Source organism: Bos grunniens, chromosome 14, assembly GCF_055505025.1.
Source record: "Bos grunniens cultivar Pamir isolate PY7600 chromosome 14, Bosgru_T2T1.0, whole genome shotgun sequence".
In the NCBI taxonomy this organism is placed as follows: domain Eukaryota; kingdom Metazoa; phylum Chordata; class Mammalia; order Artiodactyla; family Bovidae; genus Bos; species Bos grunniens.
In genome coordinates this window covers 27,147,070-27,159,819 of record NC_141178.1, presented here as the reverse complement: position 1 = coordinate 27,159,819, position 12,750 = coordinate 27,147,070, and the positions used below count along the sequence as shown (strand labels likewise).

General features: G+C 37.7%; 1 protein-coding gene and 1 long non-coding RNA gene across 5 annotated transcripts in view; one reads left to right on the top strand and one right to left on the bottom strand.

The window, feature by feature from the left end:
- Window positions 1–12,750, top strand: part of NUDCD1 (NudC domain containing 1) — a 93,267-nt gene that overhangs the window by 72,401 nt on the left and 8,116 nt on the right. The window contains exon 9 of one of the 4 annotated variants that reach the window (XM_086335348.1): window positions 1,864–2,270. The exons of the other annotated variants lie outside the window; for them this stretch is intronic. Within the exon in view, the coding sequence (XP_086191474.1) occupies window positions 1,864–1,926 (63 nt within the window). The 3' untranslated portion in view covers window positions 1,927–2,270. Of the gene's footprint in view, window positions 1–1,863; window positions 2,271–12,750 lie in introns of those variants that run through there. 4 annotated transcript variants of the gene reach the window in all.
- The window catches only part of LOC147359223 (uncharacterized), a 28,823-nt gene continuing 27,787 nt past the window's right edge, over window positions 11,715–12,750 (bottom strand). The window contains exon 2 of the long non-coding RNA XR_015140192.1: window positions 11,715–11,840. This is a non-coding gene — a long non-coding RNA (uncharacterized LOC147359223). The remainder of the gene's footprint in view (window positions 11,841–12,750) is intronic.

Genomic DNA, 12,750 nt, shown 5'->3' with positions numbered 1-12,750 from the left:
TTTCAGTAATTATTAACAGTTTGCCACATTTTTTCTGTTTCTCCATTTCTTTTTCTTTAAACATTCAGGAGTAAGTTGACAATACCATGCCCTTTTACCCCAGTGCCTCACATATATACTAAAAAGACATTTTCTTACAGAACCGCAATACAATACAATTCAGGAAATTTGACATTGATATACATTAATACTTTTGCCTTATATAGAGTTCAGATTTTACCAATTGCTCAAGTAACATACTTTAGAGCAATTCTTTTTTTCCTGATTCAGGATCCAATCACGTGTGTCATATTGCATCGAGTTGTGGTGTCTCTGTAGTCTCTTTTAGTTTGGAACATCCAACCAGGCAGCCTTATGACACTGACTTTGTTTTCCACCTTTTATAGAGTATTTCCAATGCTTCCTCGAGGTCAGAGTCTGAGTTTGCATTTTTTCCAGGAACCTTATATAAATAATGTTTCCAGTGTATCACATTAGGAGGTACTTGGTTGATATTTACTGCTTTTCTTCTATTGTGGCATTAAATGTGATTACATAGTGTCCACCAGGTTTCCCTATTTTAAACTTACCTTCCCATTTGAATTTGTAAGTACTTTCTGTGAAGGTTAAAGTAGTCTTTGGAAAGGACTTAGATTTTGTCATTTCCCTGTTTTTTTCCTCTCTATACTGGCTTCCAATCTTGTCACATTTAGAATAATGTCTAGGATCCTCACTGTGGTCTACAGGCAGGCTTTATGACTCACTGTGTAAAATAATATTTTGAATTGAGAGATCAATATACACATATAACATGAATATATCTGAAGCAAGAATTTCACGAAACAGTACTACCATTATTGTGTGTGCTCAGTCACTCAGGCAATTCCAACTCTTTGTGACCCCATGGATGGTAGCCCATCAGGCTCCTCTGTCCATGGAATTTTCCAGGCAAGAATACTGGACTGGGTTGCCATTTCCTACTCCAGGAGGTCTTCAAACCCAGGGATGGCACCATGCAAATCTCTTGACCTCCCTTGCGTTGGCAGGCAAATTCTTTACCACTTTGCCACCTGGGAAGCCCAGTGTAGTACTGTAGTCACTCAGTCGTGTCTGACTCTTTGTGACCCCATGGACTGTAGCACGCCAAGTGCCTCTATCTATGGAATTTTATGAATAAAAGTACTGGAGTGGGTTGCTGTTTTCTAATCCAGGGCTCTTCCTGACCCAGGGATTGAACCCTCATCTCCTGCATTGGCAGGTGGATTCTTTACCACTAGCACCACCTGGGATACCCCATTTGTCTTGTACAAGATATTTCTTAGTACTCTATTCCATACTATTTTTAGTGAAGTAAAATAGAAAATTGTTTTCTTGGTCTAACTAAATTGACTTTGCTACCAGTATTGAGACCATAGTTAAAAGTCATTGCTCTCCATTACTGACTGTCTCTCATTTTTTACCATTTTTTCCCCTAGCTTACTTTTATTAAGCCATACTGGCCTTAAAGTCAAGATTTTATAAGACTTTTGGTAGTTTTCAGACATCGATTTTAGACATAACACACATGTACAACTTTCCAACACAACTGACCAAGCAGAATATATATGTTATTAGCTTCTTAACCTAAATCTCATAACCACTTGAGTTTGAGGTTTCTTCCTCCATAAGGTGGGAATTCTCAGGTAGTGAAGATTAAATAGGATTAAATAATGTAGCTATGAAAAAGTATTTATTGATCTCTGCCCAGTGAGAGATCAGTAAATCTTAAAATCTTTGTACAGAGATCCTAAAACCTTTGTAATTTCCTAAGTAATAAGAGCACTAGGTTTTTGGTCTTTGATCCTGGTTTCTAACATTGCTCTTAATTCCCTTGGAATTTCCTAGGTGATAGGAGTGGCTTTTACTCTAATGAGGCAGTACTTGGTGGGTTCCGAGATAGCTTCATGATGGGAGCTGGTCACCAGAAAGACCACAGCAAGATCTGAAGGTTGGAACTTTCAGCAATAGCCTTCTTCCCCTAACCTCCAGGAAGGAGAGAGATTGGAGACTGAGTTAATGACTGATCATGCCTATGTGATGAAATGTTTGTAAAAATCTCAAGAGGACAGAGCTTGTGAAACTTCTGAGTTGAGCACATAGAGATACTAGGAGGGTGGAGTGCCTGACAAGGGATGGAAGCTCTGTTCCTTTCCTCGGTAGCTTTTGCTGTGCATCTCTTCTGTCTGAATGTTCTTAGTTATCCTTTATCATATCCTTTTATGGTAAACTAATAAATATAAGTGTTCCCCTGAATTCTGTGAGCCATTTTAGCAAATTATTGAACCCAAGGAGAGGGTCTTTGGAATTCTTGATTTATTGTCAATCAGTTAGAAGTATAGGTGGCAACTTGGGATTTGTGATTGGCATCTGAAGTGGCTTGGTAGGGGAAGCAGGGGAGTCTTGTGAGACTGAGCACTTAACCTGTGGAATCTGATGCTACCTCCACATAGATTGTGTCAGAACTGAATTAATTGACACCCACCTGGTGTCAGAGAATTGCTGGATAAGTGAAAAAAACTATATATCTGTGTCAGAAATGTTTTGAGTGTGGTAGTAGTGTGAGAAAAAAACGGGGGGAGTGTTTTTCCTTATTCAGTATTAGATATAAATCAACTCAATACTTCATGGGTAGTAAGAATAAGAACAGAGGTGGTGTTTTAGTCTCTAAGTCTTGTCAAACTCTTTTGCTACCCCACGGACTGTAGCCCACCAGCCTCCTCTGTCCATGAGATTTCCCAGGCAAGAATACTGGAATGGGTTGCCATTTCCTTCTCTAGGGGATCTTACTGACTCAGGAATCAAACCTGAGTCTCCTGTTTTGGCAGATGGATTCTTTACCCCTGAGCCACTTGGGAAGCCTAAGAACAGGGTAAATTTTAGTAATTTATTCTATGTACAGAATATGAAATTGGAATTAAGTTTTCATGTCATTAACTTTTTGGTCTGACCTCCCAAGAGATACATTATTTATGAATAGATAAAACCTTTTCCTTAATACTGCTTTCCAGTTTAATTTGGTAATAGTGATTAAAGCTTGTTTAATATGATTTTCAGAAGTCTTTAATTGCTAAGTGAAGAGAATTGCAAAGAGAAGAAAAAGACAATCAGTTGACTAGTTGAAATTCACGTTCCAAGTTTTTCTATAGAGAATGAGTAAGTGAAGTCATTCAGTCATTTCTGACTCTTTTGCAACCCCATGGATTGTAGCCAGCCAGGCTCCTCTGTCCATAGAATTCTCCAGGCAAGGATACTGGAGTGGGTTGCCATCCCTTCTCCGAACCCAGGTCTCCTGCATTTCAGGCGGATTCTCTACCATCATTTTACTCTAATTGTAATCTTCATTGGTATTTCAAAGATAAATGCTACCTTTTCTATAATAAACATGAGAATAGAAGAAATTAGGAAGTCTGTTTTATTGGTCAAAGTGTTTTATGAATTTGAGCATTTTTTTTAAGGCAATAAGATTATTTGGCATTAACAAAGAATGAGTTTTTCAAATAAATTGTCTAGTATAAATTAATTCTTCTCATTTAAGTGCTAAAACTATCTTTAGGGCTTGTTTTTAAAATGGAATCTTAGAAAAATTATTATTTACCCAAAATCTTATATAGAGCATTCTGAAGAGAAAGTAACATTTTATTGATTGTTGAATGTCATTCGAATGAACATTAATTACCATGCTGTGTATGTCTATATAGTAAAACCCCTAGGAGCATTGGATGTTAAGTTGGGTTCTTTACTCCTACACGAAGTAGTATCAGTCTACTCCGTTAAAAAGTTCTGGTTCTGCATGATTTGTTTTTTCCCACTGCTAATAAGCTGTTGGATACTATTCTTACCTTTGACAGTGTCCTCCCCAGATATCCTTTTCCTTCCTTCTTATTTGCTGTCCCATTTTACTTTCAGCTACCAAAGTAAACAGAGTTGTGAATTCAGTGAGATTTGTGGCATCTGCTCTTTTTTATTTTTTTTTGAAATGTTGATTTTTCTGCTATATAGCAAAGTGACTCAGTTATACACATATGTTTTTTATATTCTTTTCCATTGTCGTTTATCCCAGGATATTGAACATAGTTCCCTGTGCTGTGTAGTAGGACCTTGTGTATTCATTCTCTGTGTAACAGTTTGCATCTGCCAACCTCAAACTCCCAGTCTGTCCCTCGCCCGTTCACCTTCCCCCTTGGCAACCGCAAGTCCATTGTCTATGCCTGTGAGTCTGTTTCTTTTTTGTAGATAGGATCGTTTGTGCAGTTTTTGTTGTCACATATAAGTGATATCATATGGTATTTGTCTTTTTCTGACTTAGTGTGATAATCTCTAATTGCATTCACATTCCTTCAAACGGCATTATTTCATTCATTTTTATGACTGAGTTCCACAACTTTATCCTTCCACCTGTTGATGGACACATAGGTTGTCTCCATGTCTTGGCTGTTGGGAATAGTGCTTCTGTGAAGGTAGGAGTGCACATATCTCTTTGAATTATAATTTTGTCTGGATATATGCCCAGGAGTAGGACTGCTAGAGCCTATGGTAGTTCTCTTTTTAGTTTTCTGAGGAACCACTATGCTGTTTCCCATAGTGGCTTCACCAACTTAGATCCCCACCAGCAGTGTAGCAGGGCTCCCTTTGCTCCACATCCTCTCTGGCATGTGTTTTGGTACACTTTTTAATGATGGTCATTCTGACTGGCATGGGATGGTACCTCATTATAGTCTTGATTTGCATTCTCTAATAGTGATGTTGAGCATCTTTTCATGTGTCTATTGGCTATCTGTATTTCTTCTTTGGAGAAATGTCTGTTTAGGTCTTCCCATTTTTCAATTGGGTTCTTTGTTTTTTGTTGTTGTTGAGTTGTATGAGATGCTTATATATTTTGGAAATTAAGTGCTTATTTGTCATATTGTTTGAAAGTATTTTCTCTCATTCTGTGGGTTGTCTTATTTATGGTTTCCTTTGCTGTGCAAGGCTTGTAAGGTTCCATTTGTTTATTTCCATTGTTATTTCTTCTGCCTAGGGAGACTGCCCTAAGAAAATATGGGTACAATTTATGTTAGAGAATGTTTTGCCTATGATCTCTTCTAGAAGTTTGATGGTATCTTGTCTTATATTTAAGTCTTTAAACCATTTTGAGTTTACTTTTGTACATAGTTAGGGTATGTTGTAGCTTCATTGATTTACAGCTGTCTAACTTTTCCAGCACCACTTGCTGAAGAGATTGTCTTTCTCCTGTTTTATATTCTTACCATTTTTGTTGAAGATTAATTGACCTTATGGATATGGGTTTATTTCTGGGTTCTTTATTCTGTTTCATTGATCTGTAGATCTCTGTTTCTGCCAGTATCACACTGTTTTGATCACTATAGTTTTCTTGTATTGTCTGAAGTCTGGAAGGGTTATGTCTCCTGCTTTGTTCTTTTTCCTCAGTATTGCTTTGGCAATTGCTGGGGCTTTTATAATTTCATATAAATTTTAGTTTATTTGTTGTAGTTCTGTGAAAAATGTCATGGGTGATTTGATGGGGATTGCACTAAATCTGTAGACTGCTTTGAGTAGTATGGCCACTTTAACAATATTAATTTTTCCAATCCAACAGCAAGATATATCTGTTTCTTTGAATCATCTTCAGTTGCCTTTATTAATGTTTTATAATTTTCAGGGTGTAAGTCTTTCACCTCCTTAGTGAGGCTTTTTCCTAAGTATTTTATTTTGGGGTTGTGATTTTAAAAGATATTTTAAAAATTTTTTCTCTTCCTGATATTTTATTGTTGGTATAAAGAAATGCAACCAATTTTTGTGTGTTAATCTTATGTCCTGCTACCTTGCTGAATTCATTTATCAGTTCTAGTAATTTTTTGTGTGGAATCTTTAGAGCTTTCTGTATATAGTACCATGTGATCTGCATATAGTAACAGTTTTACCTCTTCCAATTTAGATACCTTCTATTTCTCTTTCTTGTCTGACTGCTGTGGCTAAGCATTCCAAGAGTAAATAGAATAGAAATGGTGAGAGTCGGTGTCTTTGTCTTGTTACATATTTAAGCTGAAAGCTTTCAGCTTTTCACTGTTAAGTATTATATTGCCAATGGGTTTGTCATAAATAGCTTTTATTATGTTAAGATATATTCCCTCTATACCCACTTTGACAAGAGTTTTTATCATAAATGGATGTTGAATTTTGTCAGATGCTTTCCTTTTCCTGCATCTAATGAGATGACCATGTGGTTTTTGTGTCGTTTTTTGATGATGTGGTTGATATCACGTTGACTGATTTGCGAATGTTGAGCCATCCTTGTGAACTTGGGATGAATCCCACTTAGTTGTGGTGTGTGATCTTTTTTGTGTTGTTGGTTTTTGTTTGCTAGTATTTTGTTGAGAACTTCTGCATCTATATCAGAGATATTGGTCTGTAATTTTTTATTTTAGTGGTATCTTTGTCTGGTTTTGGTGTCAGCATGAGGATGACTTCATAGAATGTCTTTGAGAGTGTTCCCTCCTCTTCAGTTTCTTGGAAGAGTTTGAGAAGGATTAGTAGAAGTTCTTTATATGTTTGGTAGAATTTGCCTGTGAAGCCGTCTGGTCCTAGACTTTCGTTTGCAGAAAGTTTCTTTAGTACAGATTGTATTTCACTTTTGTGATTGGTCTGTTCAAATTGAGTTTTGATGGGCTGTACATTTCTAGAAGATTGTCCATTTCTTCTAGGTTGTCGAATTTGTTGACGTGTAATTGTTCATAGTATTCTTATATGTTTGTTGTCTTTCTGCAGTATCAGTTATATTTCTCCTCTTTCATTTCTTATTTTATGTGGGTTCTCTCTCATTTCTTCTTGGTGAACCTAGCCAGAAGTGTGCCAGTTTTGTTTACTCTTTCAAAGAACCAACTCTTGGTTTTATTAATTTTATTTCTTCTCTGATCTTTATTATTTCCTTCCTTCTGCTGACTTTTGTTTTGTTTGTTCTTGTTCTAATTGTTTTAGGTGGTAAGTTAGGTGGTTTATTTGAGATTTTTCTTGTATTTCTAGGAAGGCCTGTATCTAAGAACCATTCTAATAACTGCTTTTGCTGTATCCCATGGATTTTGTATGGTTGTGTTCTGACTGTCATTTGTCTCAAGGTATTTATTTTCTTTTTAATTTCCGCACTGACCCAGGGCTTTTTTAGCAGTATGTTGTTCAGTCTCCATGTAATTTTTTTTTCCTCATTTGTTTTCCCGTGGTTGATTTCTACTTTCATGCCATTGTGGTCAGCAAAGATGCTTGAGATAATTTTTATACTTGTAAATTTGTTGGGTTTTGTACCCTAGTATATGGGCAGTTCTGGAGAATGTTCCATGTCTACTTGAAAAGAATGTGTATTCTGTATTTTTTAGATGTAATATCTTACATCCAAAATATTTTTAGTATCTTTAAAATTGCCAAATTCAGACTTAAATTGAGAAAAGTAGGGAAAACCACTAGACCATCAGGTATGACCTAAATCAAATCCCTTACAATTATACACTGGAAGTGACAAATAGATTCAAGAGATTAGATCTGATAGAGTGCCTGAAGGACTGTGGATGGAGGTTCATGACACTGTACAGGAGGCAGTGATCAAGACCATCCCCAAGAAAAAGAAATGTGAAAAGCAAAATGGTTGTCTGAGGAGGCCTTACCGATAGCTGAGAAGAGAAGAGAAGTGAAAGGCAAAGGAGAAAAGGAAAGATATAAGCATCTGAATGCAGAATAACAAGGAGAGATAACAAAGCCTTCCTCAGTGATCAGTGCAAAGAAACAGAGGAAAACAATAGAATGTGAAAGACTAAAGAACTCTTCAAGAAAATTACAGATACGAAGGGAACATTTCATGCAAAGATAGGAACAATAAAGGACAGAAATGATATGAATCTAACAGAAGCAAAAGATATTAAGAAGAGGTGGCAAGAATACACAGAAGAACTATACAAAAAAGATCATCAAAAAGAACGATACAGAAAAGATAACCACAATGATGTGGTCACTTATCTAGAGCCAGACATCCTGGAATGTGAAGTCAAGTGGGCCTTAAGAAGCATCACTATGAACAAAGAAAGCTAATGGAGGTGATAGAATTGCAGCTGAGCTATTTCACATCCTAAAAGATGATTCTGTGAAAGGGCTGCAGTCAGTATGTCAGAAAATCTGGAAAACTCAGCAGTGGCCACAGGACTGGGAAATATCAGTTTTCATTCCAATCCCAAAGAAAGGCAATGCCAAAGAATATTTAAACTACCACACAGTTGTACTCATGTCACACACCAGCAAAGTAATGCTCAAAATTCTCCAAGTCAGGCTTCAACAGTACATGAACCATGAACTTCCAGATGTTCAAGCTGGATTTAGACAAACTAGAGGAACCAGAGATCAGATTGCCAACATCTGTTTGATCATCGAAAAAGCAAGAGAGTTCCAGGAAAACATCTACTTCTGCTTTATTGACTATGCCAAAGCTTTTGACTGTGTGGATCCCAACAAACTGTGGAAAATTCTGAAAGAGATGGGAATACCAGACCACCTGACCTGCCTCCTGAGAAATCTGTATGCAGGTCAAGAAGCAGCAGTTAGAACTGGACATGGAACAACAGACTGGTTCCAAGTCAGCAAGGGAGTGTAGGTCAAGGCTATATGTTGTCACCCTGCTTATTTAACGTCTGTGCAGAGTACATCATGAGAAATTCCAGGCTTGATGAAGCACAAGCTGGAATCAAGATTGCCAGGAGAAATATCAATAACCTTAGATACACAGATGACACCACCCTTGTGGCAGAAAGCGAAGAAGAACTAAAGAGCCTCTTGATAAAAGTGAAAGAGGAGAGTGAAAAAGTTGGCTTAAAGCTCAACATTCAGAAAACTAAAATCTTCGCATCTGGTCCCATCACTGCATGGCAGATAGGGAAACAGTGGGAACAGAGAGAGACTTTACTCTTTTGGGCTCCAATATCACTGCAGATGGTGACTGCGGCCATGAAATTAAAAGAGATTTGCTCCTTGGAAGAAAAGTTACAACCAACCTAGACAGCATTTTAAAAAGCAGAGACATTACTTTGCCGGCAGAGGTCCATCTAGTCAAAGCTATGGGTTTTCCGGTAGTCATGTATGAATGTGAGAGTTGGACTGTGAAGAAAACTGAGAGCCAAAGAACTGATGCTTTTGAACTGTGGTGCTGGAGAAGACTCTTGAGAGTCCCTTGGACTGCAAGGAGATCAAGCCAGTTGATCCTAAAGGAAATCAGTCCTGAATATTCATTGGAAGGACTGATGCTGAAGCTGAAACTCCAATACTTTGGCCACCTGATGCGAAGAACTGACTCATTGGCAAAGACTCCGATGCTGGGAAAGATTGAAGGCGGGAAGAGAAGGGGACGACAGAGGACTCGACGGACATGAGTTTGAGCAAGCTCCAGGAGTTGGTGTTGGACAGGGAAGCCCGGTGTGCTGCAGTCCATTGGGTAGCAAAGAGTCAGACATGACTGAGCAACTGAACTGATCTTGATAATATCAATTAACTCTAACTGTTGTTCTGTTGTGTCATTTAGGATATCCGTTGCTTTACTGATTTTCTGTCTAGAAGATCTATACATTGACGTGAGAGGGGTGGTAAAGTTTCCTCAGATCAGATCAGATCAGTTGCTCAGTTGTGTCCGACTCTTTGCGACCCCATGAATCGCAGCACGCCAGGCCTCCCTGTCCATCACCAACTCCCGGAGTTCACCCAGACTCACGTCCATCGAGTCAGTGATGCCACCCAGCCATCTCATCCTCTGTCGTCCCCTTCTCCTCCTGCCCCCAATCCCTCCCAGCATCAGGGTTTTTTCCAATGAATCAACTCTTCGCATGAGGTGGCCAAAGTACTGGAGTTTCAGCTTTAGCATCATTCCTTCCAAAGAACACCCAGGGCTGATCTCCTTCAGAATGGACTGGTTGGATCTCCTTGCAGACCAAGGGACTCTCAGGAGTCTTCTCCAACACCACAGTTCAAAAGCATCAGTTCTTCGGCACTCAGCCTTCTTCACAGTCCAACTCTCACATCCATACATGACCACAGGAAAAACCATAGCCTTGACTAGACGAACCTTTGTTGGCAAAGTAATGTCTCTGCTTTTGAATATGCTATCTAGGTTGGTCATAACTTTCCTTCCAAGGAGTAAGCGTCTTTTAATTTCATGGCTGCAGTCACCATCTGTAGTGATTTTGGAGCCCAGAAAAATAAAGTCTGACACTGTTTCCCCATCTATTTCCCATGAAGTGGTGGGACCAGATGCCATGATCTTCATTTTCTGAATGTTGAGCTTTAAGCCAACTTTTTCACTCTCCACTTTCACTATTAGGAAACTATAAAAGTTTCCTACTATTGATATTAATGTATTCCCATCAGTTTTCTCTTATGTCTGTTAGTATTTGTTTCCTGTATTTGGGTGTCCCTATATTGGGTGCATATATGCTGACAAGTGTAAAGTTCTCTTCTTGAATTGATCCTGACCCTTTTATCAGTATATAGTATCCTTCTTTATATAGTGTGCTTCTTTATGGCTTTTGTTTTAAAATTTGTTTTGCTTGATATAAGTATTGTAACCCTGCTTTCCTATCATTTTTATTTGTATGAAATATCTTTTTCTATCCTCTCACTTTCATTCTTTTTCTTTTGCCCTAAAGTGGGTCTTTTGTATGCAGCATAATGTAGGCTCTTGTTTTCTAACCCAGTCTACCATTCTGTGTCTTTTGATTGGAGCATTCAGTCCACTGAGTGCTGTGTATTTATTGCCATTTTAAACTTTGTTTTCCAGTTGATTCTATGTTTCTTTTTTCTTTCCTTTTTCCTTTTAGTGATTTGATGTTTTCATTTTATGGTTGTAGTTCTGTTTTTGGTTTTTGTGAATCTATTGTATGTTTATGATATATGGTTACCCTGTTTTTCAAGTATGTAAACTGCTTCCTATAATTTCCCACTGCTTTAGACAGTGGGTTCAAACACATTCTTAAAAAAAAAAGTCTGTCCACACATTTCCTGCTGTCCTCGCTCACATTGCCTTTGCCTACCCACGTTTTACCATTTTGATATCTTTTACATCTTTGTTTATGCTTCTGCTCGTCGTCGTGTTTATAATCACTTTCACAAATACATGCTTTTTCCTTTTTGATCTTTATACTGGCTTAAGTGGTTTACTTTCCAGTTGTGATTTCCTGTTTCTTATATCTTCTTGCTTCTTTTCTATTTAGAGAAGACCTTTCGGTATTTCTTTTAGGATAGCTTTAGTATTGCTGTACTCTTAGTTTCTGCTTCTCTGAGAAAGTCACTCTGTCTCCTATTTTAAATGATAATCTTGCTGAGTATTCTAGGTTGCAGATTTTTCCCTTTGAATTGGACATCTTGTCCTTGATTCTTACAGGTTATTGCCCATGCCAAATAATGTCTTATTTCCCTGCTGCTTCAAATTAATGATATGTCTCTTGTTCTTCAAACATTTTCTACTTATGCTTTTTTGTTTCTGTAGCATCATACAATAGTACATGTAATTTTAATTGTACCTTTACACTTTTGCACTTCATTTTCATTCACTTAATTAACTTACTAGCAAAATTAGTTTGCTCCAGTTTGTAATCTGATTTTGATTTCCTTTTATTTTTGACAAAATCCTTTAGTCTGGACTTTTAGAGGTTACAAGGAGCAGAGAAGACCTCTCATTATCTCAAGTCATAGATATTTATTGGGAACATCAGTGGAGACTACATGGCCTAGTGGAAACAATCTCTTCAGATCTCAGAGAAATAGGCGATCATTCTGTAAATAAATGCCTTTGCAAGTTAGACCTAAAAAAGAGAAGTGAAATTTTGTTTAGGAAAATAGAACACAGTTCTCATGACAAGGTATTCATTTGTCTTGAGAACCAAGTGTCCCTTGCTGTATTGTACTGTGCTGTTATTACCACATCATCATCTTATTTGCTTCTCCGGCTCATACCTGTTACTCACTTTATATTATGATTTCTGCTTACTGTAGTCTCTCTGGGTATGTTTTTTGCTTCTCTTCTTTGCTGGCTGTATGAATGTGTTGTTTATTTTTGGCATTTAGACTTAACAAAAGAATATATTGTTTTTGGCCAGCCGTTATTCAGTATGGGAGGCACCTATCCAAAACAAAACACATCTAACCATTTCTTAAGTCATTGGATAAAAGATGGTTTCCTTTTAGTTAATTATCTACCCTTGATTATGTTCGGAGAAGCCTAGATGTGAGATCCTATGCTTTGCCTCCTTGGGTATAGGGAACCTTTTGTGGATGTTGAACTATCACTAGTCTGCTCATTGAAAGTGGTTTGCTTTTTTAGGCAAGTTTAAAACAGTAACCAGGAGACTTCCAATTCAGTCTGGGGTGTAGGAATCTAGAAAGAATGTCATTCCGAATGTAACAATAAGAAAAGCGTGGATAATCTGTAAAATCATTACTTAAAAAAAATTTATCAGAGACCTGAGGTTACATGGCAACCAATGAGTTTGAAATAAAGGAAAAACAGGTACCACCAAGAAGAGATTATATAGGAGAGCTGATTCATCTGAACATGGGAAGAAGAAAGGTTTACTGTGTAAGTAGGTAAGAAGAATTCGACAAACCTCTAAAGGCCTAGGGGGGGCTAGCAAGAAGTATAGAACCCATCGGATTCACAGATCCTCTTTATGGACCTTGACCAGAGCCTGATGAGCAGGACTGGGGACAGGGGAA